Source organism: Penicillium daleae (genome assembly GCF_028827525.1).
Source record: "Penicillium daleae strain IBT 16125 chromosome Unknown utg000009l_segment0_segment0, whole genome shotgun sequence".
Classification (NCBI taxonomy): Eukaryota; Fungi; Ascomycota; class Eurotiomycetes; order Eurotiales; family Aspergillaceae; genus Penicillium; species Penicillium daleae.
This window is the reverse complement of record NW_026623157.1, coordinates 1,362,173-1,388,660: the sequence shown is the minus strand read 5'-3', so window position 1 is coordinate 1,388,660 and position 26,488 is coordinate 1,362,173. Positions and strand designations below refer to the sequence as shown.

Here is a 26,488-nt window from a genome sequence, read left to right as displayed (position 1 = left end):
CCATCGGTGCAACTATAAAACTTGAGAGTTATGAGACACGAGATCTTTTAGTGGTATTTTGCATTCATAGCCGAAATAATTGTGGCGGGGAATTCTACAAACTTCCAGGCGCCGCGACATACTCGACCAAGTTTATATCTGTGATGGTAATTGGCAGAATGTAAATGAAAGACCATTATCTAATCATATTGGAAATATTATAATTCTTATTATCGATCAAAATTAACTTGACATCTGAAGAGTCGGAGCCCAAAACCAGATGCGAGATCAACAGAGCACATCAAGAAATGATACTCCTCTAAGAAAGGAAGAACATAGAAACAGCTAACAGCAGCAAGATGTCATAGACAGGAATCATCTTCAATGCCGAAAACCCAGCACCAGTGAAGACTGGACTCGAGCTGGTCACAGTTCCACTTGCCCCGCTAGTATTCTGTGATGCAGATGAAGCAGTCGAGCCGGGACGCAGGCTTGACGCCATGGCCGCGACTGGAGAAGACGATGTACGGTAGAAAGTAGTAGAAGAGCTTGGTGATCCTGCCTGGTTGCCGGCGACACCACCGGCATTACTTCCTGAAAAGCCAGATCCATTGCCGCTAGAACTGCCATTGTTTGACTCCTTGCTTGCACCCATGGATCCAATGCCAGAAGCCCCGCTGGTAGACACGGCAGGAAGAGATGTCAACGAGCCGGTGGCGGTTGGGGATGCCTCAATCGTAACGAGGACCGTAGACTGGACCAGTGTCTCAGTAGTGACAAAAGTGTTCTTAACCGAAGCTGGGCAGTTGGTGACCGTCGATGGGCATGCAATCAATGTGGACGTCCGGGTAGTCAGAACAGTTGAAGTGGTCACACTGGGATATGATTCCCCAGCGGAATTATTTGGCTGCGAGCCAGCACTAGGAGTAGGCGTCGAAACAGCCACTGGGCACACCGTGGTGGAGACCAGGACAGTTTCAGTGGTGACATATGTGCTCTTTTGTCTTGCAGGACAATCCACCACGCTGGACGGGCATGCAGTAATGGTGGAAGTGCGAGTACTGAAGACAGTGGACGTAATGAACTCTCCGGTAGGTGATCCGCCATTGGTCTGAGTAATTGTGGATGTTGGTTGAGAAGTCTCGGTGATGGGGCAAACAGTGGTGTCGACGACAATAGTTTCGGTCGTCACAGAGGTAGACATTTCAGATGCAGGGCAATTAGGGACTGATGATGGGCAAGCAGTAATTGTTGCCGTTTGAGTACTGAAGATTGTTGAAGTGGTGAATCCCGGCGATGGTAGTGTGGATGATGGCAAAGAGCCCTGGGGGGCTGAAGATCCCGATGAAGAGAGTGCGGTGGGTGACTGCACAGGCAGAGATGAAGGTGTAGCCAATGGAATGGCAGACGAGGACGACTTGGGGATGGGCCTGGAGCTAATCGGATATGGAGTCGACAATGACACTGCCGAGGACGGGAGCTCCGAGCGGCTCACAGAAAAGCTCATAGAAAGGCTAGGAGAAGGAGATACTGATTCTGGAACTGACACGGGGATGCTAGAAAGCGAAACGGGGATTGGTGAGGGACTGATCTGCGACAAAGGAACGGTAGAAGGTCGGATTGATGGCAATGGGGTTGACGATAGTCCCAAGGGAGTAGAAATGGGCATCACGCTTGGGATAGACCGGATGGGCGATGACGATGACACCACGGCGCTTGATGAAATGAAGTGGGCAGGTGTACTAGATGGTGTAATTGATGAAGGAACGGCCGAGGAAGTCGAAGTCACCGTCGCGGTCGAGCTGATGGTGCTGGTCGAGCACACCTTCTCGGGACCAATAAACTTGGCATTGTCCAATTCCAGAATTCCGCCGTCATGTTGCGAGAATATTAAGATGACCATCGTGTGCGAGGTTGAAGTCGCCTCCCATGTACCAGAGATGGTCTTCCAGCCTGCTCGGGGCGAATACCTCAGGGCAGCGCTAGCTAGGAGGTGGCCATCTAGTTCGATGAACAAGTCGTAGGCTATTCCAGAGATAGGTTTGTAGTCATAGGAAAGTGTATATGTTGTGCCAATTGTCAGTCCGGTCACGGTCTGCTGTGCGGCCCAGTAGCCACCAAGTGGTCCGATCTTCATCGCATAGTTCCCATCATCCGACGAGTCCCTGATGACGAGGGGTAGCGAGCAAATTGAGCCTTTATATTTGCCCCATGGGTTGATATCACCGGTCTCGACTGATGGATTGGTGAGGAAGTTTCGTGGGGTGTTCTGGCAATTCACGTCGGTACTGGTGATGATTGTCGTCTCTGCCATGGAATATTGTCCATAGAGCAGAACTCGCAGGAGCACGGCAACCCATGCAGTCTTCATAGTGATAGGTGGGATAGTATAACGAGTGTGAGAGAAAGAGCGAACAGTTTAATTTCAATAGAAAAGAATGGACGGTTGTTAAACCAAGTAAAAGAAGGTATAGTCCTAGACCGATGGACCGAACGGAAACGACAAGACCGCAGTGTTTCTGGCTCTCGAAGTGCCTTCGTTTAATTATATACCAGATTTTGATCATCCATTACGATCTCTAGTAGGTAGATACACAGTCATCTTATTGGCGGGTCGATTGTTCTGTGTCTTTGAATGGGGGCTTGCGCTTAGCCTCCCAAGCACGCACATGGAAGAAATTGGCGATGGCTACAACTTAAGCAGCACCAGAAAGATACAAACTGGGAATACTAGCCACACAACACGATGTGGGATTCAATAGTCTGTGAATTGTGTACACTAGCGGTCGTTCGGGAAATAAAGTGGCAAGAGACACCGGGCCTCAGCGCCTATCATCGTGCGCCGTCGCTTGTTTGTTCCTGGCATTTCTAGCGAGAAGTGGATCTTCCGCGCCTCCAGGAACGCGCCACGCCACGAGGCTCCTGTGCATCTTAGTTAAGTTGGTGCACTTCGGTAAGACCGATGAGGCTCACGCAAGCTAAATTGGGTTGGAGTTCATCATAAAACAGGGTTCATGGTGACTTGATGGTGGGGATCCGATGAGATCCGGAAATCGCCGACAGCCAGCTCAAAGGCTGTGCTATCCCCAATTTTGGCATCACAGAACTGTGTGGTCGAACAAATTGAGGGGAGGTAATTCTGTTAATACTCGTTCTGCTCTATATTCAGAGCTTCATTTCAGTTCTATCAACCTTTTGGTCGTCGTGATGTTGTCTACGCGTTTTCCTACTGTGGGAACCATATTGAAAATTTTAGGTGCAGGCTCTCTCTCTACATTCAGAAACAAGACAAACAATTCGCTTCAAGATGCACGCTTCAAGAGCCCGATTCAACAAGGAGTTGAATGAATAACTCTTCCACTCTTCATCACATTCTCACCAAACCCCCTTCGAACACTATGCATCGCAATTGAACGGACCTGTACAATTCGCGAACAGATGTGACGATATTATTCTTCTCGAATCCCGTGTTGCAGATCGTCCAAGGGTCATCCACGTTGCCAAGGCTCACTCCTGTACAAGTGGCGCCATTCCCACCGTTCTTATCAGCACAGTGCCATTTCTGCTTGTCCATTGCATCGACATTGCAATAGTAGGGAGCGACACCCCCACAGATTCCGTCGTCAAACAACATGTGGTCTGATAGACCACCATCATACAGACCGTTGTCTTCATTCTTCATCTCTGAAGCATTCTTTGCATCGCAGACTTTGTCCTTGTTTTGTGTCATGGCGTAGATGTTCTCTCCTTCGTTTGAAGTAATGCAATGTGAGTCCCACCAACAAATTTATCAGCGAATCCTGACTGCCAGTGCTATAACCTTATAGGGATTTAGCAAATAGATTTTATTTAAGGCTAAAATGTAACTACGACAAGAATGTAAAAGGCTGCATGAGATCCGACAAATACCCAAGTAGAATAATGTAATCATATCTCTTGCCAACAGAACCAAAACACCAAGGGGATTCCTGTACTGATGGCCTTATGATGTCGGCCTGATCGTCGATTAAGCTGAAGAACCCGTCTAAAAAGCCGAGCCGACCAATCCTGGCAGATCTGGATATTATTAAAGTCGGCCTACAAGAAACTGCTGTAAGGGTCCCTTCCGCTGCAAGTTATGTGGCTGGAGCCTTGCACCCCCCACAGATACAAACTTAAGGTGTAGGAACTCGGTAGTGTCGAAGTTTCAAGCTTATCTCTAATTAATACATGGTTCATAAGCATGACGATGGTCAATTGTCAGTCTGCATAATACAGGAATGCATCCGGAGTTTCCTAGTCGGGTTGAAGGCAGGTACAAGGTAGGCACTTCTGGTATCACGGCAGTAACTTCGCTTATTCCATAGAGAGTATGGGTTGGCTTTATATCTTTCATGCCCCATTTTCACTGACCTCGTCAAATTCTGGTCGATTTTTATGGGCTCTGGATGTACCTCTAGCCCCTACTATGAAATTTCTAAATTACGACTTCAATTGGAAGCTCGTCTGTCATGACATTGGATCGTTATTGCAAATTCATCGACGCCGTTTCGATCAAACCGTCGATTCGTCACGATAGAACTATGGATCCATGAAACTGTCAAATAAACAACTTAGGAAATTTACATGTAAGTATGCGGCTATCTCAGAGGCTGATCCTGACGCTCGTAATGTGATTGGCAGCTTGACGTTTAACAGCCGACTTGATCTCAACTTTGTTTTTTTGATAGAATGGATCAGAGCTTTAATCTTAAATTTTGGTGCAGGATCAGACAGATAATAAGATTATTTTCATTGTATTAATAAAGTGCGGTTGTCGACGGTTTGGGTCATACCGCGTTCCTTCCTTTTGATATCGGTACCTTAAATGGAGCCGTACGATGGGAGCTCCCGAATAAAGATATTTCACACGTCATCCCTTCATTTTGGGCGGCGGCTCTGTAGCGGCCTCAAAGATTGCAATGGGGAAAGTAAATATTCGTCATGTCACCATCTTATGAACATTCGTAAAACCAAGCCCTTTCCACCACGAAAATACATACCAGGAGCTCTTCTCACCCTGTTACTATACTAGAAATTGTCTTGGCAGAATAATCGAAAAGTTTTCCAATATGTTACCGGTCTTCTATTGGAAAGTGGTGGTTTCAGATAATCGTTACCTCGAAGTCCTATCATACGGGTCACAATGGATCAAACCAGAGGAAGTCATTGATATACTTCTCTCCGAGCACGTACTACGTGAGCTCAAGCAGCGAGAGGAAGCGTTAAAGTACCGGATTGTAGCCTTTCAAAAGGCCAAGGAAATCCAATCTGAGGACGATTCCGAGCTTGAGAATGCCAATAAACAGCTCAAAGAGACGCGTTCAAAAGTTCCAATGAAGGAGCACGCCCTTTACCGAGCAGTTTCCATGTTGGATTCCTACTTCAAGGGCGTTCATGATAACTTAAGGCGTGATTCTCAATGGTTCATGCGCAATGATACGGTTCAGGATTGTGCAGATCGCGGCGGATGTTGTAGTCGAGCATGTGGATGCTGCTCACAGAGGCATCAATGCCACGGAGGAAAAGGCATCGGCCACTGCACGACCGAGTGTTGGTGCTGTACCATTTTCCGGGGGTTTGAACTTTCAGAGGACGAAAAGGCGGAAGTCAGAAACGATTTGAAAAGCCGACTGGAGCACAACAGATCGCCATATTTGATAAATATGGCAAACTGCTTTTTTCGCCCTTTGCCAACGCCGCCTACCCCGGCTCTAAGCACACCGATTCCGGCCTCGACATCCTCACAGCCCAGACCGTGGTGGTGCAAAATTTTTAAATGGAATTAGAAACGAAAGCTACCTTTTTAACTTCTAAATCATTAGCTCGACAATCACTCAAAGACTCTTTGCTTTCAACCATGGTACCCCGGCGATTGAAGAGCAGACGACATGAGTGTCCCTCTCCATGGCAATGTATTTTGTGGAAAACTTCTCACGGTATCATCTTTGGCTACTTTCGATTATATGCTTTTTTCGTTGCTGATCTATCAAGTCCGGTTTCATATCTCTGCTTCTCGCACCAAAGCGATGTTTAATCTTTCGGGCTAGGACAGAGCAATTTGGACTTGAATAGGACATTTAGTGTTAAAAAAAAAATATTTGAAGTGCCCATACTACGCATCTGCTTATACCTATCTGTTTGACACAGTATGCTTATGTGTGATGCCTTCCTTATCTTGCATAGTACATAGTATCGGGCAACAGGGTTGCCTTCGAGTGGCTCAGTAAGACAACCTTGAAGATGACGAAGTACCTAATCCGTCATGTTGTATACGCTTGAATAATTCTAGAATCGAGCAAATCAGTAGGAAATTTAGTGAAAACTGTTCCATGTTGTCATCACTTAGCGCTCGTTTCCCTGGTCTCAGGCCAGTTTCGCTGGCCCTCAACTTCATGGTTTCGCCACTCTCAGTGATAATTGAGGCTCAAAAATACAGGAATCTGTTTAGTTAATCCAGTACAAAATTCACGAAACTTATCTATGTCTTTCTTCTAGCTCATTCTCCACTTGTCCTGGTTCCATAACCCACAGAACAAGACATATGTACTTCATGGAGCCTCATTGGGAAAGCGGTGGAGACAGTTTTTCTGCCTGAGGACGGAAGCTCATCGCGCATCCAAAACGCCTCTCAATGCAAAAGCATCACGAGGTTCCTTTATTTTTCATTCCTCTCCAACCCGCCCACCTCGACACTTCCCTCCCTGTCTCACAAGCTCAGACCTCCATATCCTCGAGTGCACTTTGAACAAACCTTTCAAATTTGACACACATATCTCTCTTGTTCACGACAGCTTCATTCCACGCAGCTCTCTGGCGCGCCCTTTCCGATGTCCCTCTTCGGCAGCGTTGGTGCTGTGACGACCACCACGTCGGCAGGCCAGACCAACACTACGGGCGACATCTCCAAGGATGTTGCGCTCAACCAACCCCCAGAGGACAGCATCTCTGACCTTCGTTTTTCGCCGGTCAGTGAGCATCTAGCTGTCGCATCGTGGGACAAGAAGGTCCGCATCTACGAGATCAACGAGCAGGGCCAGAGTGAGGGAAAGGCACTTTTCGAACATGAAGGCCCCGTGCTAAACTGCTGCTGGTCTCCGGTAAGCTCTATTTCTTCTTTTCGAGTTCTGCAAGAGGTGTTCATGTCCCCAAGCTAACCTGCGACTCTTTTTAATCACCAGGACGGAACCAAGGTCGTCGGTGCAGGTGCCGATAAAGCTGCTCGTCTTCTGGACCTCGGCGCCGGCGCGACTACTGCCACTCAAGTTGCTGTCCACGATGCTCCTATCCGCAGTTGCCACATGATTCCCAATCCCTCGGTTGGTGGCTCTCCACTTCTCATCACAGGCTCGTGGGACAAGACCGTCAAGTACTGGGACCTGCGACAATCGACCCCTATCGCCTCCATCGAGTGCCAGGAGCGTGTGTACTCAATGGACGTGAAGAACAAGCTTCTAGTCATCGGCACTGCGGACCGTTATATCAACGTCGTGAACCTCGATACCCCGACCAAATTCTACAAGACCATGCAATCCCCCCTCAAGTGGCAGACGCGGGTAGTCAGCTGCTTCGCCGACGCCTCCGGCTTTGCCGTCGGCAGTATCGAAGGTCGCTGCGCCATCCAATACGTCGAGGACAAGGATTCCGCCTCCAACTTCTCCTTCAAGTGCCACCGTGAAAATCCCCCAGCCAACCGCGACATCTGCAACATCTACTCCGTCAACTCTATCTGCTTCCACCCCGTCCACGGCACATTTAGCACTGCCGGAAGTGACGGTACTTTCCACTTCTGGGATAAGGACGCCAAGCACCGCCTGAAGGGATATCCAGCTGTCAACGGGCCTATCTCCAGCACCGCCTTCAACCGCAACGGAAACATCTTCGCCTACGCTGTCAGCTATGATTGGAGCAAGGGCTACTCTGCCAACACCCAGCAAACTCCCAACAAGGTCATGCTCCACCCCGTGGGGCCTGATGAGTGCAAGCCTCGACCCGGTACCCGCAAGCGGTGATCGGGGTAAATGAAGAATTGAGGAGGATGGACGTTTGGGATCGTGCCCAGCGAGCATCGCGGCGCGATTGGCGCAACGAGCATTTAATGAGACCCTTTTTATCCACATCGGCGTGTGTGCTTTTTACTTTATTCTTTCAAAAGAAATCTGCAAATGGGACTTATTTTGACCCTAGTCCTTTCTGAGCTTCTAACTGGACGCTCGTTTCCATTCATTATTTTCGTACTCATGGACTCGTATTCGAGCTATGCACGGCATGAATCTCGAAGCTTTAGAAAGAGCTTGAACACAATTGATCAAGACAAAAAAACAAGGAAGGACTTTACGAGGGATGTGCCTCTGATGGCGCGCGGTATTCAAGGCCTACAGGGCAAGAAACGGAAAGGAAGAGTCGCCCATCCATTCTACAGCAAATAGGTACTAGGTAGATAGATCGAACCATCAATCAAATCAGCAAAATGTCAAAATGTCAAAATGCAAATGCAACTCCCAACTCTTTCTTCCAGAACACCTATTCTCGTGGATTCATGTGTATGATAAACAAAAAGGAGAAATGCCAAAATCCAACGTCCAGTATATCAGTATCAGTTCCGAAAACCACGTCGCTCATCTCATTCATGACCTATGACCCGTAACATAAATCTCTAACAAAGTCTGCGCCGTTGGGAAGCCTGCATTTATCGTAGAATCTTCTCCTCGCATTGGCCTGAGACCTTCCACGCACTCGTTTCTCGTGGTCCGATCCTTTAAGAGGTGGGAAGGGTGACCTGGGAGACGCCGTCGGTGATCTTCTCAACTGCCTCATCGTGGGGACCGTCGGTCGTCACGCTGGTGCTCTCGGCACCACCCTTGGCTGTAGCCTCAACTCCACCGGGGGCCTTGCCCTTGTCCTTCTTCTCCTTCTTCTTGGCCTTGGCAGCAGCCTTCTTCGCAGCAAGCTTAGCAGCCTCCTCGACCTTCTTGGCGCGCTCAACCTGGGAACCGCCGAAGGCCTCGCGCCACTCATCAGCCTTCTTGGGGTCAATGCGCGAGAACAGGTACGCCGCCTTGCCAATCTTATGACCAGCCCTGAGGCTGTCGGGCTTCCAGCCATCCTTGAGGGCCTCCAGCGAGGGGATCAGGAGGAAAGAAGCGTTCAACTGCTGCAGGATGGACTCCGAGGTTCCGGGCATGTAGGGTTCAAACACACTGGCCAGCAGGTGGATCAGGTTCAGGACGGTGCCGACGACGGCCGCGGCGCGCTCGGGCTCATTGGCGATCAGCGAGTTGTCCAGACGGTTGGCCTGGATCAGACCGTTACCGGCCTCGGCGAGGCGCATGGCGGTGTTGACACCGGCACGCAGGTGGACACTCTCCATCTCCTCGATGTACTGCTTCAGCAGGCCGGTGACTTCCTCCTCGAAGGGCTTGAAGCTCTCGGGCACGGTGAACTCGGGGATGACGCCGCCGAAGGAAGCGTTCACAAGCTTGATAACACGGTTGACGAGGTTACCCAGCTTGGCAAGCAGCTCGCTGTTGTTGGCATCTACGAAGGGGCGCCACTCGAATTGGGTGTCACCGGTCTCGGGGCGGTTCTTCAGCAGGTAGTAGCGCCAGACATCGGGGCCCACACCGGTCTCCTTTGCATTCGTTCCGAAGACACCGATACCGCGAGACTTGCTGAACTTGCCGTTCTCGTAGTTCAGATACTCCGTAGCGCTGAGGTGGTGGAGCATAGTCCACTTATCCCGGGTACCCATCTGAGTAGCGGGGAAGATGACACTGTGGAAAGGAACGTTGTCCTTGCCCAGGAACTGGTACAGCTGGACGTTCTCCGGGTTGCGCCACCACTGCTCCCAGTCCTTGGTGTAGTTGGCGGTGATGGAGGGGTAGCCAATGCATGCCTCGAACCAAACGTACAGCACCTTGGTCTCAAAGCCCTCCAGAGGAACGGGGACACCCCACTTGAGGTCACGGGTAATACCACGGTCCTTCAGACCCTCTTTCAACCAGGACTCGGTGATGACCTTGGAGTTCTTGGGCCATTCTCCCTTGCTGATGGCCTCAGTGGACCACTTCTCAACCTCCGGCTGGAGCTTGTCCAACAGCAGGTGGATGTGTTTCGTCTCACGGCGGACCGGGGTGGCTCCGTCGAGCTTGCAGCGGGGGTTGATGAGGTCGAAGGGATCGAGGAGGTGACCACACTTGTCGCACTGGTCTCCACGGGCATCGTCGTAGTGGCAGCGGGGGCATTCACCCTCAACATAACGATCAGCCAGGAACGAGCCGTGCTTCTCGCAGAAAGGTTGCTCGGCGGTGCGCTCGCCAAGGAATCCGTTGTCATAGAGGCGCTTGAAGATGGTCTGGGAGATCTCGGTGTGCTTCTGGGTAGGGGTGCGGCCGAAGTGATCGAATCCGATGTTGAACCACTTGTAAACCTCCTGGTGGATCTTGTTATACTTTGCGCAAAGCTCCTCCGGCGTGACCTTCTCCTCTAGCGCCTTAGTCTCTGTTGCTGTGCCATATTCGTCCGTTCCGCAAATGAATAGTGTAGGCCGGCCGCAAGCCTTGTGATACCTATTGTGCACTCGTTAGTTTTGATCGTTTGAAATTATCGCAGTGGGTTCTTGGTGCGATTTTGAGTCATACCTCGAGAAGACATCCGCACTCAGCACTGAGCCGACGACATTGCCCAAATGGGGGACATTGTTCACGTAGGGAAGTGCGCTGGTAATGAGGATATTGCGCTCGCCCTCCTTGGGCAGGATCGGGTCTGATGCCATTGTGGTTTGGAGAGCTTGAAAGAGCGTAGATGGAGGGGTTCGGCGGGAAATTCGATAAAAGTGGGCATCTCGTGACGCGCGCGCGCCCCGCATATCAAAATTTATGACCTCTCGTTGTTGCTTACCCCAAATCTTGACTCATACCCTCCTCACCCCTTGCATTTTCCTATCGCTTTTACTTTCCGATGGAGTCCAATCTTCTAGATAGTCTTCTCGACATTGAGGAGCAATTCTATAATGAAGGCTATAGTCTCGGTGTTGCCGATGGCACCGAGGCGGGCTACACCGAAGGCAGCGTCTTCGCCGTCGAGAAGGGCTTTGAGAAATTTGTGGAGATGGGCCGATTGTATGGCAAGGCGCTAGTTTGGGCCCAGCGACTAGCCAAGTCTAATCCATCGGAGACATCCGAACAGCCATTGGACCAGTCGGTGGCCAGTGCCGATGCTATCGCTCTCGATCCATCCATTTGCAAACAGATGTCTACGCCGCCAGCACATAGTGCCCGACTTACCAAGAATCTCTCTACTTTGTTGGAGCTTCTTGACCCGGCCTCATTGGATATGACCAACACAGAGGAAGCTGTTAACGATGCAGATGAGCGCTTGAAAGGCGCTGCGGTCAAGGCCAAGCTCATCCAACGCGCAATGGGTGAAGGCGAGGAGTCTTTGGATGCTCGACCGGGTGCGAAAGAGGGCTCAAAGCCTGGAGATGGAACCGGCAGCATCGAAGACATCAGCTCGCTGAATGTTCGTCACTGAAGTCTCGCACGTTATTTATCAGCATCATGCGAGTATGTTGTATCTGCCCTGCAGAAATTGGCATATGGATGCGCCCGAATCCTCCAACATGAGGATCTTTCAGACAAGCAGGTGTCTCGATGGCGGCTGCAGTGGTGACGAAAGCTATGCCTCACTTTGGGGATTACGCTACAACACCGCTTCCTTGCGAAGCAAGTGACCTCCCATGGCCACCTACCTCTCAGCGGAGACTCGCGTCCGTGATGATCTCTACGTCGACTCACAACTGGTGGCGAAGATGAAACCACCAGACAGGCCTGAGACTCTGACATCAAAGTGGCCCATGACGAGGGTCAGGTCGACGGCTAAGACTCTTCAGAAGCGATTCTCGTAGATTCGCTCAAGACTACGACGCAATGAATCTTGTACAGGGCGCTATCAAGTTTTGGCAAATTCAAGTTCGTCATTATGAACCCAGTAGAGAACTGGGGATCCAGCTTCTTCATTTTGAAAATCATCATCATGTATGAATAAAACCGTTTACCTCCCATAAACCGGCATAATTTTTGATGCTCCGCATACGTCTCTCCCAGGACATCATTGCTTATTCCAGACTGCGCACAGCCATAGCCATAGCACCCTCCTTAGTCTTGTGGCCACCGATAAAGCCACTAGCGTGCACAAAGATCGCGCCCTCGGGAAGCTTGTCTCGGCCGTTCTTCTCGGCTTCCGCAGCCAACACGCCGTCTAAATCCTGGTCACGCACGCCGCGCCATGACTCAGGAAGCGGCTTGCGGGACTCGAAGCTGCTCTCAGAGACAGACACGCACTGCACGCGCCACTTGGAGTCCTCAGCCGCGCTCTCGGGGTACAGGACGTAGTAGACCTGGGCATCCGGGCCGGCTGAGGCCTCACGCTCAAAGTTGTACAGGTGCTCCTTCCAGGGCACGCCGCCTTGGGGCAGGACCATGATGCGACCAGAGGGGTGGGCCTCGGTGCGAGAGGCGTAGGCATTGCCCACGGTAGTGCGGGCGGGCAGCCACGAGGTAGTGGCGTGGTGGAGCTTGCGCGCGAACACGTTACCGATGAGCGTGCTGGCGCGGCCGAAGAGGCTGTCTTCATCTTGGGGCTCGCCGGGAGGACTGGTCGGGTCTGGGTTGTTCATGTCATTGACGATGGAGGCGAGGGTGACGCCGTAGTCCTTGAAGCGCTTTTCAAGGTTGGCGGCCGCAACGGCCGTTTGGTCGTAGGCTGAGATTCCGTTATCGTTGGCATCGATGGCCTCGATGAAATCGGTGTACAGCTTCTTGTACAGCAGGTCAACGTCGGCGTGGTCCTCGGAAAGGGACATGTGCTGGGCGATGATGGCGCGGCCAAAGTGCATGTATACTAGACCCGCAGAGGACAGCTTGGTGTTGTGCTTGGGGAAGTTGGTGTTGAAGGTCCGCTGGTGATGATCATAACGGTTAATGGCAGCATCATACACTCCGCCGACATCCACCACGGTGTGACATGTGTCCAGCTGGGCCGGGTCGCGGGTACGAATGAGCGGAGAAGAGGCATATGTGGGCAGGAGGCGCAAGAGGTACACGGCCAATGCCTCGTCGGCGTGGAAGTGACCGCTAAGGTAGCAGGTTAGAGACGAAACAGCCTCGGAAATACATCCTTCGCATTGGATGGCGGGGATACGTACTTGTGGGTGCCAATCAAAGGCGAGGAGGTCTTGAGCTTCTTGGTTGCTGTTTCTTCGGCCATTCTGAATAGTTGTCGCAGACGTAGCATCCGCGAGAAGGTGATATCAAACGAGGAGCAGCTTTGAAGCTCTTACGATTTGCTCTGCTCTGGCTGGCTGCCCGCTCTTATCGGGGCTGGGGCCATATCGGGAAAGTAGGGCTGGCAGCCAGGGCCTGGCCAGGTCACCTGATGGAGCTTTGAACTCTTAATCTTAACCGGTTTGGGCAACGTGGGCACTGTTTCATACGCCAGGAAGGACAAGCATATAACTGGTTGTTTCGAAGTAACTCTGGTATTTTACTACTACTATTGTTGGAAGATTTGTGTGGATAAAAACTGTCATAAATGCCTTGACTCGACATCAAAAAGCCCTGGCCAGACCTATTCGTTCCCAAGTACAGTTACATCAAGGACTATACCAAACCCACGCTAGTCACAAGTACTGGTACTTTAATCAGCCATCGGCACTCTCCTCTATTATGGCGTTATCGAATCAACGCCATCCCAGTGAATGAATAGCCATCTTGCCGGTGGAATAAATCAAGATTATACCACTATGGACCTCTTAAATTCCTACCTAGAGAGCAAATTCAGTCAAATAGCGCATATATCCCCACATCGAATACATTCGAGTCACGTAATGCCCCCAACCTGAGGTTGCAAAGCTCATCGCGATACGGTGCTTTGACCGCCAGTCTTGCCCCTTCTGGGTGCCTTAGCTCGAATATTGAAAACACAATACTCACGATCTGGCGGCCGTGTGTTGGAAAATGAAAAAACCCCCCCGTTCTACTCACTCATGCAGAGTGACTACATCCTGCTGCAGAATTTAGTTGTATACCTATCACCTTTCCACACTATACGAGGAGCATCGATCAACCCTCCCACCGCCTGCAGCAAAGCAACCACTCATTTCTCCGTGTGATTCTCCAGAAAACCAAATCCCAAAGCCCTTTGAGCCAAGAGCCCAAATTTCCCTTCTCCTGCACTGCTGGTCGCCCCCCAAATTAGCGGGCCCACGTGAAAGGGCGATAAGCTCGAGAAGAGAAAAAGAAAAACAGTTGTGTGCCCTCCCCCCCTCCTCTCTTTCAACCTTCCTTCAACCTTCTTTCATATCATCACCTTCCAACTCGAACCACCCCCCAAACCTCCGTCGCGCGCTGCGCGTCTCCCACTCCCGATGTGGCTCTTCCGCGTCTTCTCGTCGGCCGTCTTTCTCACCGTGATCGTCTCCTCGATCCCACTGGCCTTCGATGTGGGCGGCAAAGTATGCGGGCTGGCCTTTTCGCTATCCCTCGCCACGTTCTACTTCCTCTTCTCGCTGCTGAAGGTCTCAACTCCCGACCGCTCGTGGTTCCGGTCCTCTCTGGTCGTCGTGGTCAGCTCCACACAATGGATCCTGATCCCGATTCTGCTCATCTGGTCTTTGAATCGCTTCTCGGAAGATGCAGACAGTAGCGGTGGATGGGTCGAGCGCACATTCACGGGGCAGAGGGCGGCGGATAGTTCAATCCAGGAGTGGCTCTTTGGTCGGGCTGGTTTGGTGGAGTCGGTGACGCTGGGCAACTGGGATCGACTGTTGCGCTGGTCCACCCCCGTGTTCCAGCTCGTGGAGGGTTTCTGCAGTTTACTGGTTATTCAGGCTGCAGGCCAGATTACTCGTTGGCTGGTCAATCGAGGCGGGCGAAGTGACAGCTGGATGGTATGTGTCTTAGCCCTGTTTTTACCTGGTTTCCTTTGTGATGCGATTTCTAACTTGGATCAAAGATTGGCCTCCTCGTTCTCTCTGCGACCGTCATCTCCAGCTCGGTATACTTCCTCTGGCGCGTCCTCCAGTTCCCCGAAATTTCCAACGTCGACGCGGCCTTGATCGGTGTCTCTATCACATGCGCGGTCATTTTGTGTGCGTGGGGTATTGGCAGTGGACGCGGAAACCCCGTCGAGAGCTCTCTGCTCTTCGCCTACGTCGTCCTCTGCATCTACCAGATCTTTACGGATTACCAGCCCTCGTACCCGGTCGAGCAGGTTCCTTCGCCTTCGCAAGTGGGTGACTTCCCCCCGCTTCCCCCCGATTATCATGGCATCGTACACCACCCTCATGCACGCGCTATCCCTGCTGCCTTCGATTATCCACGCCGCGTTCAACGTCATCACCGCCGTCTTCAGTGCCGTCACTCCATCAGTCCTGATTTCTCTCGCGTATCGGTTACTCGTGTTGTACGCGTCAACGCGTATAATTCCTGCCGTGCGGGAATCTGGAGCCCGCGCGCTCTCGCAAGAGGCCTCTCTGGATGATGCCGACGCGGCTGGCCAGGTCTTGGGCTTCCTGAGCTACTTCGCTCCATCTATTCTCATTTCTGTCTACACCAGTCTATTGATGCAGCATTTCGCGTCTGCGTCGCAAGCGATGGGCGGTAGTGGTGAATGGTGGAGCAGCCAAGGCGGCGATCGAGGCAATCTCTGGAGGTGGATCAACCTTGCCTGTACGATGGGTCTTTATGCAGTTGAGCTCTGGCTCGGAGAGAATGATGATCTGGATAATGGACTGGCTGGGCATTGGAAGACTGACTGAATTTAATATTCTTAAGGAACCCGATCGGAGGGTGTATTGTGATTTCATTTGTCCTCTTATGGGAAATCTCAATTCATTCCGATCGGCTTTCCATTTCTCCATGCCCTTCCGTTACAGGGGCGCCATTTCATGATTTGGAGCAGCGGACCGCGATCCTTGTTTCCAAATCACCTCTCCTGGCCCCCTACCGTACCCCACAGACATCAATATCACATGGGAAAACGCATCGCAGTCTGGTTATCGTATGATCAGTCTGTCTTCCCAGAGAACAAAACTATGGGGCATCAAAATCTCTACCATGTGGTGTCCGGTCTTATTTCAAACTGAGATTCCCTCCTTGCTCTCTGTCCTTGCACCTTCAATGCATGGTGATCCCCCAAGCCCCCAGTCCGACGCTATACTCGCGCACATCTGGATCAAGCCCGTCTTAGGCCTGACAGGTGTCAACAGGCCGTTTTCCTCGCGTCCATGTATAAGCCATTTACCCTTGTCCCTCAATCCTGGAGACCTTTCCCTCTCCACCAGATCACTCACCCTATTCCCAGAGGCCTCTGTTCTGTTCTCGGCTTCAGGATTATGTTCCTAGCTCCTATTTCCCCATCCTCCTTTCCCGCAGGTACCTACCATGCTTGCAACATTTTCCACCCATCCTCTCATGACCCCCATGATACCAAATGCAATGTTCCTTACCGTGTTTTTACATTCTTGTCATGTCTTCTCCACGCCATGTGCTTGGCACTTTTATACCCTCTGTCGCTTGCGATCTTGTCTGGCTCGTTTCATCCCTCTAATGCAAGCTTGCTCCGTCTACTTTTCTCGTCACTTCCAGTAATGTGTGCAACCCTTTTGCCTCTGGCTTTCCATTTCTGTGCTTGTACATAGTCTATCTGGTGATTGGTGGGTGTTTGTCTTGAGACTTGTTACTTCTTCTCTCAAGCTCGAGGTGGGGGTTGGAATGGTGCGCGTAACTAGACTTCCTCCTTCTGGTAGGAAATACTTGTGTTGTCTCCAGGTTCTCTCCATGGACCTTGGGCTTTCTCGGGGTTTCGGGATCCGTTTATACGTGGATCAAATGGAATGTGAATTCATAGAGCCGGAAATACTATTAAGAGATATTATCAATGGAAATTGAAATACCTTTTACATTCAAATCAAATGCTATACGATTTGAGTAAGAAAACACAAGGGCAGGAAACGGCTAGTTGGAGCATTCGACTCAGAAACGAGGAAGAGGTACAACGTAAGATAGTATGCAAATTGTTTGAAAGAGGATGTCCGAGATAAGAAAGGCAGTAACAATAACACAGGTGAAGATGAAGATGAAGATGAAAATCGCACTCAAGTATAAACAAGCTGAAGAAGTAAGGAACAAAGGGAATTGATTCGATGCCTTGGACATGAGGAGATTGCGGGTGTTGGCACGGATACTCTTCAAGGAAGGTATGCATGGGCTGGCCTGACGGGTGGTGGTATAGACCAGCACCTCAGCCTTGACATCCCAGTAACCAGAACCACAGTCCATCATGCCATACTCCGGCGGTCTCTCCTTTCATGCAGATTCTTCACATTCCTTCTCGAGGTCTGTTTTCAAGATGAATTTTTCACTTGTTTTTTTTTTCAACCTTTCAATCTGTCAACGCTTGCCCTGGCCTGCAGTGCATCCCCCTCTCCATAAAAGAAAAAAAGACCTAACATTCCCATAGCGCCAGGCTTTTGAACCCGAAAAAAAAAAAAAGAGAACAAAACATAGTAAAGAGGTCGCAGATCGCGAGATAGCAGATCAAGAACACACCCTCAACCACTCCCAGACCCAACCGGAAATCAATGGGAAAAGGCACAAACGAAAAAACGTAGCGGGTACCAAAGAAGCCATGCAATGTAAAATGCTCCATCAGAATGAGGAGACACAAATCATTTCTCGAGTCTGACTAGGTTCCACCCAATCAGCTCAGAGGATAACACATCCCTTTCCTGTATTACTGGCGGATGGGGACGCCTTCCCGCGCAGCTTGTGTGCCCACGCTAGGCTCCGTGCCCTCATTGCTACCACCAGCACCATCATCATCCGGGCCCCTAGAGGCCCGACTGAGACTGGATCCGCGGTGCAGGTAGCTTCCCTCTTTCACGGGCGACCGGCTCTGGAAGCCGATCGAGCCTGGGTGTCCGCTGATACTGCCGGGGATCTGTTGGCCGATGCCCGCGGTGCTACCTCCACTGCCGGCCGCGCCGGGGTTTGCGGCACCTGGCGAAGTCGCAGTGAGATGGGGGATGTTCTCCGGGACCGGGTGGCGGGAGCCGATGCTGGTGACGCCGACATCCGAGGCTTTGCCGGCTTTGCTGAGAGCGTAGTCGCCCGAGTCGAAGTATTTGCGCTCCTACGTATGTGGAAGAGAGAGAATGGTGTTAGTTGGGGGGGTGATTTGGCTGATGTTGTTTGGAAGTGGAAGTGGGATTCGATGGGAGGGCGGGAGGTGGTTGGGTATGATTGGAGAGGGCCCGACTAGACGCACCTTGAGCTTGTTCTGGAGCAGGTCTTTCTTGGTGGGCATTTTGCCATAGAGGCGCAGCAGACGCTGTTCCTCCGGGCTCATCGACTGGGATGGGTTGTTAGTTCGAGCGAGAGTGGTTGGAGGGTAGGCGTAGGCTCACGTTGATATCGACTTTGTTCTGCTGGTGGGGATTCATGGTGGATGGTGTTGTGGGGAGTGAGAGTGCCACAAAGCGGGAGGGAGGGGGAGTTAGAACTTTGGGGGGTTGTTATGAGGCAAGACAAATGTTGGAGAAGCAGTCGATGATCGTGAAGGAGAGAAGTGGTTGGAGGAGGAAACGGATGGAGGATGAAGAGAGTCGTTGGAGCTGCGGAAATGCAAGTCGGGGGGACTATCGATAACGCGGGGCTTCTTCCAGGAAATCACTCGAAAGGTAATCAGCAGAGTATATCCGAGACTCGTCTCGTACACCCTGTACTGTCCTGGATCCCGTTTCCTTTTTAGCCTATTTATCTCCTGGTGCTTACGGTGATTTGATGTTATTCCTCTCTCTCCGACTGTGTCTTTACGACCGTCTTCCCATTCCTCGAAATGAGCATATCCCCCCCTCGTACGTCATCAAGGCGACGGTGACGAACACAGCAGTAGCCGCAGCAGCAGCAAAGCAGCTATGCCTTCAATCGTCGGGATTAGAATTTCGGATGTGGTTCAGGATTAGCTTCGAAAAACCTAGTTATTGATCGTCAATAGAATCGCTCCCTTTCCTGCAGTCTTTTCAGTCAGGCGGGCCAACTCCGAGCGCAAAAAGTCGCCGCATCCGCACATTTTTGGGGCCCAACGGCCACGGACCGAATGACGGCGCAAAAGAGGCAAAATTAAGTTCCAATTCATTTCAACCCCCAGATTGCCGTATGATTAGTATGTAAGCTGTGTGGGTGACAATCAATGTCTACAGAATGACGAGAGTACAGTGTAAAAGAAAGAATGGGAATGGAATTTAGCAGTATGAGTATGTACTGGTCGTAGGCAAGCACTCTCTCCAGTGATCCGCCAGTTGATGATCTACGGGGCGCCCGCCAAACTCTGCTGCCCTTCCGCTTCTTCGACTGCTCGACGAACTTTCCCCCCACTCCGACATCCCTCGGGGTTTAAGAAACATTACAAGTTTCTCATCATGACCGATCAGAAGACCCTGGCCACCAAGGCCTTTGTGGTCGAGCACCTGGATCCCGAGCTGGGGCCATGGTCCGCCTTGGAATACGCTGCCATCGCCCGCGAGTCCCATGCTAGCGGTGCTCGCTTCTTGCTCAGTTCGGTGCCCGCCGAGCTGCAGATGCCCGCCGGTCTGGCTGCTACCAAGGGCTTGGAGGTTGAGCAGCGTAGTGTCGAGGAGATTTTTGCAGATCGCAAGGATAAGGTGTGTTTATTGGATCCTGCTGCTGCGACGGAGTTGAGCCCGGAGGACGGTGATGTCTTTGAGGTCTTTTTGTTTGGTGGTATTCTCGGTATGAGGCACCCTTCTTGCCTTTTTTTTTTTTTTTACAATGCCTATTGAATGCATTTTTAATCCCCCGCCATTCGGTGATTCTACGTGGCTTGCGGGGGGTTTGATTGAATTTGGGCTAATGCGGCATACTTGATTTCTGTGGGCATACAGGTGACGATCCGCCTCGGGGTATGTAAATCATGATCTATATTCCATATTTCTCCAGTCTTCGAATTGGTGAATCATGAATTGACCTAGGAAACTAACCTTCGGTAGATCGCACTTCCGAACTGCGAAAGAAGGGCTACATTGGTCGTCGCCTTGGACCCAAGCAGATGACGACGGATACCGCCGTGCGAGTGACTCGCATGGTGGTGCACGAACGAGGTAAGCACTTCCCATCGAGTTCAGATTCGACTGATCGACGGAGGCACTCACTAACTGATAACCCCTCCTCGTGCAGTGCCCCTCGAGAAGATCTCCTATGTGGATTATCCGGAGATCCTGATCAATGAGCATGAACGGACCGAGATGCCGTTCCGCTACGTGAAAGATGCCCAGGGCGAGCCTATTATGCCCGATGTAAGTCAAGCCGTTGCTCGTCAATTCAATTCCTTACTGTCCCAAAGTGGTTCGTTGGCTGACCAGTGGGTTTCTTCAGGGGATGGTGGATCTGATTAAGAATGATGCCGACAAGGGCGTCGGTGATCTTTTCTGAGCCAGGACAGGCTCCACGCCCAATCCGCCGAAAAAAAAAAACTATCAAGGACGCCGCGCGGCTTCAGACGATGATCCGATCAGTTAACTATAGTCTGGGATTATGACTGTTCCATGCTTCCCAAAGGAGGTTTCACCTTATCTTGGCCTCCTGCGTTCCTGAACATGGTAGAGTTCCAGATCAAGTTCAACTACAGTACCGTACTCATGCAGTTCCAACAAAGGGCTATCGAGACACTTCGAAACCGTGGGTTGTAGCGGCCGTAAATAGATGTCAATAGGGAAAATTAACAATTTCTCTGCCAATGAATGATGAGATTCTTCACGAACTAGCTTCACTAGCCGGTGACTCCTATATTCTTCCTGCTAATCATCGGTCGGTGGCGCATCTTATAGACCTACGAAATAGGCAACGGGCCTTTCAAGCAGTGGTATTTCTGGTCTGGTGGTCGAAAGTGTATAACAAGGTACTGTCCATGCTTTTGTGTGTAGATAACTGTAACATACGGGTAATACCTTTACCATACATACTCCCGTGCCCGAGTCGAGGCCACGCCAGCAATTCGTGCCGTCATGGGCATTATTCTTCTGACCGCGCTTCACTTTCAGAGGGTCTTGCGACCAACCCTCTGCTTCATTTTTCCCTTTCCTTTGTGGCTCTGGTGAGCTTCTTATCCTCTCCTCCTCTCACCTTCCCTCCCTCCGTGTGACTCGCCTCTTGCTTCACTCCGTCCGATGGTTGTTTGAGCCAGCGCCTGTCCGCGGCGGTCCTGGAACAGCTCTCAACGTGACCAACTCTGACACGTTTCATCACAACTATTCGATGGTTCTTTTTCTGGAGAGCTGTTGACTATACCCATTTTTATCATCCGCCACCTTTCCTCCCTTGAAGAAGGGCTTCGCCGTCATCATGCTCTCGTGGTCCCTATCCCTGCTGCTAGCCCCGGCGCTGGCAGCAGCCAGCTCCGCGGCTGATTATTATGTGCATTCGCTGCCTGGTGCTCCAGAAGGCCCCTTGTTGAAGATGCATGCTGGGTGAGTTTCTGCGACGGGCGGGACAATTCTTGGTAACACGAAACAAAGTACACTGGCTAATACTCGGATTCCGGATAGGCACATCGAGGTGGACCCTGAGAACAATGGCAATTTGTTCTTTTGGCACTATCAGAACCGCCACATTGCGAACCGTCAACGGACCGTTCTTTGGATAAACGGTGGTCCCGGATGTAGCTCGATGGATGGCGCGTTGATGGAGGTGGGACCTTATCGGCTTAAGGATGACCATACCTTGGAATACAATAAGGGCTCGTGGGACGAGTTTGCCAACTTGCTGTTCGTTGATCAGCCGATTGGCACGGGATTCAGCTACGTGAATACGGATAGCTATATTCATGAGCTGGACGAAATGTCGGCCCAATTTATGGTCTTCTTGGAGAAATTCTTCCAGCTCTTCCCGGAGTATGAGAGAGACGATGTAAGTGTCGCGTGCTACCGCTCCAACCTTTCACTTTGAGAGAATGTAATGCTAATGCAGGTATAGCTCTACATAGCTGGTGAATCTTATGCGGGCATGTATATCCCCCATATTGCTACGGCTATCCAGGCGCGCAACAAGGCCGCCGAGCAATTAGGAAGGACGAAATGGCCCTTGAAGGGACTGCTGATTGGCAATGGCTGGATCTCACCCTATGATCAGTCTCCCGCTTATTTTGAGTTCGCTCAACGCATGGGTCTAATTAAGGAGGGCACAGAGCCCTACCGCCACCTCGAGGCTATAAACTCGGTCTGTCTGGCCGCGCTGGAGGACCCCCATAGCAAGGATATGGTCAACATTCACCAGTGCGAGGAGGTCTTGCAGGCTTTGACCAGACTGACCACTAAGGATGGCAAATGCGTCAACACCTATGACATTCGCTTACAGGACACATACCCCGAGTGTGGTATGAACTGGCCCCCAGACTTGGCCAATATTACGCCTTACCTCCGTCGCCAGGACGTGAGACGGGCTTTGAATGTCAACCCTGCTAAAACGGCTGGCTGGCAGGAGTGTAACGCTGCTGTCAGCCAGACCTTCCACGCCACCCATTCGACCCCAGGCGTCAAGTTGCTTCCCGCTTTGCTGGAATCGGACATCAACGTCCTCCTGTTCAGCGGTGATCAGGATCTGATCTGCAACCATCTTGGTACAGAGACCCTGATCCACAACATGGAGTGGAAGGGTGCCACCGGTTTCGAGACGGACCCGGGCGTCTGGGCTCCGCGCCATGATTGGACCTTCGAGGGCGAGCCGGCCGGTATCTACCAGTACGCGCGTAATCTAACCTACGTTCTATTCTACAACTCCAGCCACATGGTGCCCTTCGACCAGCCCCGCCAGACCCGCGACATGCTCGACCGCTTCATGAGGGTCGACATCGCCAGCATCGGCGGCCGCCCGACCGACTCTCGCATCGACGGAGAAAAACTGCCCCAGACTTCCGTCGGTGGTCACCCCAACAGCACCGCCGCCGAGGAACAGGAGCACAAGAAGCTGAAGGAGACCGAACTCCACGCTTATACCAAGTCCGGCGAGGCTATCCTCGTCGTCGTCATCATTGGTGTTACTATCTGGGGCTTCTTCATCTGGCGTTCGCGTCGTGCCCACAGCGGCTACCGCGGTGTCAAGAACCCCGATATCCGGGGCGGATCCGTTCTCGACCGCTTCCATAATAAGCGATCCGCTGCAGATGTCGAGGCTGGTGATTTTGATGAGTCTGAGTTGGATGCTCTGCATTCGCCCGGCCTCGAGCGTGACCATTATGTTGTTGGCGAGGATTTGAGTGGGGACGAGGATGAGGTGCATCGTCAGACTGGAGGAACTGGAAACCACCGCCAGCCGTCGGCGTCATCATCTTCATGATTTCGAACTCTGCATCTTTCGGCGCGGTGGGCTAGGGCTCCTCTTGTTTGGGTTTGGTTCCTGATTCCCTCGTTCTTTGGACAGCTTTATTTCTTTTTTCGGTTTGATTGCGTGCATTTGTATATGGGCGTGTACGTCAAGCATCCTTCATAGACTAAATATATTCAGTCATTGGTTCTGCTTCGATCCTGATGAAATGACCATGTACATCTTACGCCTTGCAAGGAACACCTGCTGTTTGGCTTTGCTTCTTTGGTATGTAAATCCTTTCTTTCTGGGACGGCCCAACCTTAAGATTGTCCTGCATTGTACCAAATCAGAATTGACTGAGTGGAACTGACACCTTGAAAGTGGTATTGATGTGCAATACATGTCTCGAGAGCATTAACTAAATACTAGGGGCTGTATCCGAGGCTGAATTGCATAGCAACTCCTTACTTCCTGCATCGCGTAAGGCGCCCAACTCAGGTTTAAGAATCGCGCTAAATCTATATGTCAACTTGTACAGGTCTACTTCCATGAAAGCCATTTGGCAAGCTTGTTTTTCTCTCTTGTACTTTTCACTTGTTAATCAAAAAATCTAATACGCTTACGATTCGGACATGACGGAAGACAAGTCAAAGTCTGCGCAACCAACTCGAAGAGCAAAACACAAACGAAACAGCAGCAAAACAGCCTATCGAGCGATTGGCACAGGAAGCGTGGAGGTACAAAGTTGCAAGCGATGCCCTTGCTGCCATATTGATCTTAATTGTCAACATTATCACTCTCACAGTGATGTACGCCAAATATTCACTAGATGGCGATCAAATCACCTTCTACATGGGCAGCTGCAAGCGTGCCAAAGTCTTGACGACCGGTCCACACCTGATTGTGAACATACTAAGTACCACACTGCTGGCATCCAGTAACTTCAGCATACAATGCCTAAATTCACCCACAAGGAAAGAAATCGACATCGCGCATTCCCAGCACAAGGCCCTCGATATCGGTATACCCAGTATCCGCAATTTGTTCTTCGTGTCTAAATGGAAAGTGTTGCTTTGGCATGTCCTTGCTGCGAGTTCTTTTCCTTTGCATATGATCTGAAACTCGGTTGTTTTTCAATCGATGATTGTGAAGGAATTTGCTGCTGTGACGGTTTTTCGGAATTTCACACAGGGGGCTGCGTGGACGATTCCTCCTGTTAGTTCTCTCGGGGGTATGGCGAATCCACAGGGGTATTTGAATATTGTGAGTGAGTTGCAGCAGGAAGTGCAAGATGGTGGACTCGAAACTCTGAATGCCGAGTCTTGTTATTACGAGTACATGGAAGCTGGGCATGTGCGGAATGTTCTTTGGGTGATTGATCCTTTGGACTGGGTTCCCAAAGATCCTGCTATCCTTGATGATGCCTCTTTCCTCGGTAGTCATTTGTCCGTGCTGGCAGCTTTTGATTTGAGCTCGATAGCCGGCGTTGACGGGTTTTGTGGTCCAAACAAAGCTTGCGGTGACAGCAGCCATTGCAGTCCTACTCAAGCGGATCTAGGTGATCAAGGTGGTGCTCCGATTCGTGTCTGTTATGCATCTCCAGCATCCAAGAATTGTAAAGCCAGTATTGCTCCATTGTTCTTAATCTTGGTTATTCTCTGCGTTACTGTTAAAGCTGTCTGTTTCCTCTTGACACTGCACGTTACCAAGAGAGATACTCGCTATGCACAATCGGGGATGCAATCCAGTCTTTCATCAATACACCAGACATCCACACACGCTACGCATGTCTGGCCTCGAGAGCAGAGTATCAGATATTCTGGTTCAAACGGTCATCAAGGTGGTCTGGTCGTTTGGATTTTACCTCGACTGATATCTGGCAAGGTGGCCGTCGACGCTGGGTCACCGCTGTAGACCAACGACAATGGTGGATGTTCACATTCTCATGGGCTTCAGGTATGACGTTGATTGCCTTTCTCGTGGGTGGGAAGATCAATCTACGAAATACGACTCTGTTCTCCTCACCCATCGACCTCTCCCTGTCAAATCATAGCGGAACTCTACCATCGATGCTGGTCGCCAATATCCCGCAACTTCTGATGTCATACATCTACCTTGGATTAAACAATATCCTGAGTACTATCCTGGTCATGAATGAATGGTGCGGATACTCGACCGAGTCCGGAAAGCCTCCCAAGGGTCTCAGAGTGACTTCTCCAGCGCCGGACACAGAACAACGATCGACTTATTTTCTCTCCGTGCCGTATAAATGGGGGATTCCAACTATGATAGCAATGACGATTGCGCACTGGTTAGTATCAGAAATGATTGTTTTCGGCCAGAGTCAATTCCGGACGAGGTATCTCATCAATGCGCCTCCGAGGGAAACTATGGTTTTCCTATACGGTTTTATTCCTACAATGAGGCATGCTGTTCCAGTCAACGGGGCTATTTGTTTTGTTCTGGTTATGGTATGTGTGTTGATGAAATTTCCGAAGGGCATTGCATTGGCTGGATGCTGCAGCGCCAGTATAGCTGCTGCTTGTCAGCCTGTAGATGCTCGAGGGGGTTCTACTCCAGATCTTGCGCAGAAGACGTTGAAGTGGGGAGGAGTTGTACGTCCTGATGAGACGGATTCCGCTATTGGACATGCTACTTTTACTACTGATGAAGCTGCACCACTCGAATTGGGGAAGACGTACGCCTAGAGAGATTGCTCTATTCTTGTGCAGTGGCAGTTCAAAAGTCGGAATCTAGAGGCCTAGAAAATATTCAGCTAAACGCCTTAATTTTCGTTTCCTTTAAAGATCTTTTCTTTCTGAATCTCTTTAGAACGTCTTTCTGATAGCTCAGGCAAGATTCCTGGATTTTCCTTCCAAAAAGTGACTGATGAGACGAACTTGAACGTCTCCATGAGGTTTCAAGTATATGGGACCCCTATGTATTTGTTGTGGTATACCAGAACGTCTATTTCGGACTCTTCATTGAGATCATCAATGTATGCATTTTGTAAATAAGAATTCTAGCTATATTCCAGAAATGTACATGTTTTTAGCTTGCTAACTGTATACATGTACAATCAAGCTCAGTCCTGTAAGAAATCACATTCCCTG

The 26,488-nt window shown here is 50.7% G+C and overlaps 12 protein-coding genes across 12 annotated transcripts; 7 read left to right on the top strand and 5 right to left on the bottom strand.

The window, feature by feature from the left end:
- Positions 1-298: 298 nt before the first annotated feature.
- Positions 299-2,350, bottom strand: N7458_011637 (uncharacterized protein; the record flags this gene model as incomplete). The annotated part of the gene is made up of 1 exon (XM_056915019.1): positions 299-2,350. One exon carries the CDS (start codon positions 2,348-2,350, stop codon positions 299-301), a length of 2,052 nt encoding a protein of 683 aa, XP_056759773.1.
- A 451-nt stretch (positions 2,351-2,801) lies between these two features.
- On the bottom strand, positions 2,802-3,709 carry N7458_011636 (uncharacterized protein; the record flags this gene model as incomplete). The annotated part of the gene is made up of 2 exons (XM_056915018.1): positions 2,802-2,901; positions 3,399-3,709. 2 exons carry the CDS (start codon positions 3,707-3,709, stop codon positions 2,802-2,804), a joined length of 411 nt encoding a protein of 136 aa, XP_056759772.1.
- Positions 3,710-5,069: 1,360 nt separating this feature from the next.
- On the top strand, positions 5,070-5,776 carry N7458_011635 (uncharacterized protein; the record flags this gene model as incomplete). Its single annotated transcript, XM_056915017.1, has 3 exons — positions 5,070-5,390; positions 5,458-5,559; positions 5,645-5,776. The coding sequence occupies 3 exons, from the start codon at positions 5,070-5,072 to the stop codon at positions 5,774-5,776; spliced, it is 555 nt and encodes a 184-aa protein (XP_056759771.1).
- Positions 5,777-6,827: 1,051 nt separating this feature from the next.
- Positions 6,828-8,009, top strand: sonA (putative nuclear pore complex protein (SonA); the record flags this gene model as incomplete). Its single annotated transcript, XM_056915016.1, has 2 exons — positions 6,828-7,097; positions 7,179-8,009. 2 exons carry the CDS (start codon positions 6,828-6,830, stop codon positions 8,007-8,009), a joined length of 1,101 nt encoding a protein of 366 aa, XP_056759770.1.
- A 746-nt stretch (positions 8,010-8,755) lies between these two features.
- Positions 8,756-10,771, bottom strand: N7458_011633 (methionine--tRNA ligase MES1; the record flags this gene model as incomplete). Its single annotated transcript, XM_056915015.1, has 2 exons — positions 8,756-10,565; positions 10,638-10,771. The coding sequence occupies 2 exons, from the start codon at positions 10,769-10,771 to the stop codon at positions 8,756-8,758; spliced, it is 1,944 nt and encodes a 647-aa protein (XP_056759769.1).
- A 185-nt stretch (positions 10,772-10,956) lies between these two features.
- On the top strand, positions 10,957-11,529 carry N7458_011632 (Yae1 family protein; the record flags this gene model as incomplete). Its single annotated transcript, XM_056915014.1, has 1 exon — positions 10,957-11,529. One exon carries the CDS (start codon positions 10,957-10,959, stop codon positions 11,527-11,529), a length of 573 nt encoding a protein of 190 aa, XP_056759768.1.
- A 583-nt stretch (positions 11,530-12,112) lies between these two features.
- N7458_011631 (MYG1 family protein) lies at positions 12,113-13,263 on the bottom strand (the record flags this gene model as incomplete). The annotated part of the gene is made up of 2 exons (XM_056915013.1): positions 12,113-13,130; positions 13,202-13,263. The coding sequence occupies 2 exons, from the start codon at positions 13,261-13,263 to the stop codon at positions 12,113-12,115; spliced, it is 1,080 nt and encodes a 359-aa protein (XP_056759767.1).
- Positions 13,264-14,422: 1,159 nt separating this feature from the next.
- Positions 14,423-15,814, top strand: N7458_011630 (ICE2 family protein; the record flags this gene model as incomplete). Its single annotated transcript, XM_056915012.1, is given in 3 exon segments — positions 14,423-14,944; positions 15,010-15,267; positions 15,287-15,814. 3 exon segments carry the CDS (start codon positions 14,423-14,425, stop codon positions 15,812-15,814), a joined length of 1,308 nt encoding a protein of 435 aa, XP_056759766.1.
- A 1,976-nt stretch (positions 15,815-17,790) lies between these two features.
- N7458_011629 (endosulfine family protein) lies at positions 17,791-18,499 on the bottom strand (the record flags this gene model as incomplete). Its single annotated transcript, XM_056915011.1, has 3 exons — positions 17,791-18,189; positions 18,325-18,408; positions 18,464-18,499. The coding sequence occupies 3 exons, from the start codon at positions 18,497-18,499 to the stop codon at positions 17,791-17,793; spliced, it is 519 nt and encodes a 172-aa protein (XP_056759765.1).
- An 861-nt stretch (positions 18,500-19,360) lies between these two features.
- N7458_011628 (SAM-dependent methyltransferase) lies at positions 19,361-20,507 on the top strand (the record flags this gene model as incomplete). Its single annotated transcript, XM_056915010.1, has 5 exons — positions 19,361-19,808; positions 19,961-19,978; positions 20,066-20,176; positions 20,253-20,371; positions 20,451-20,507. The coding sequence occupies 5 exons, from the start codon at positions 19,361-19,363 to the stop codon at positions 20,505-20,507; spliced, it is 753 nt and encodes a 250-aa protein (XP_056759764.1).
- A 909-nt stretch (positions 20,508-21,416) lies between these two features.
- kexA (serine-type carboxypeptidase kexA) lies at positions 21,417-23,405 on the top strand (the record flags this gene model as incomplete). The annotated part of the gene is made up of 3 exons (XM_056915009.1): positions 21,417-21,541; positions 21,620-21,980; positions 22,047-23,405. The coding sequence occupies 3 exons, from the start codon at positions 21,417-21,419 to the stop codon at positions 23,403-23,405; spliced, it is 1,845 nt and encodes a 614-aa protein (XP_056759763.1).
- A 1,110-nt stretch (positions 23,406-24,515) lies between these two features.
- On the top strand, positions 24,516-25,931 carry N7458_011626 (uncharacterized protein; the record flags this gene model as incomplete). The annotated part of the gene is made up of 3 exons (XM_056915008.1): positions 24,516-24,959; positions 25,124-25,846; positions 25,911-25,931. The coding sequence occupies 3 exons, from the start codon at positions 24,516-24,518 to the stop codon at positions 25,929-25,931; spliced, it is 1,188 nt and encodes a 395-aa protein (XP_056759762.1).
- Between the last annotated feature and the right edge of the window lie 557 nt (positions 25,932-26,488).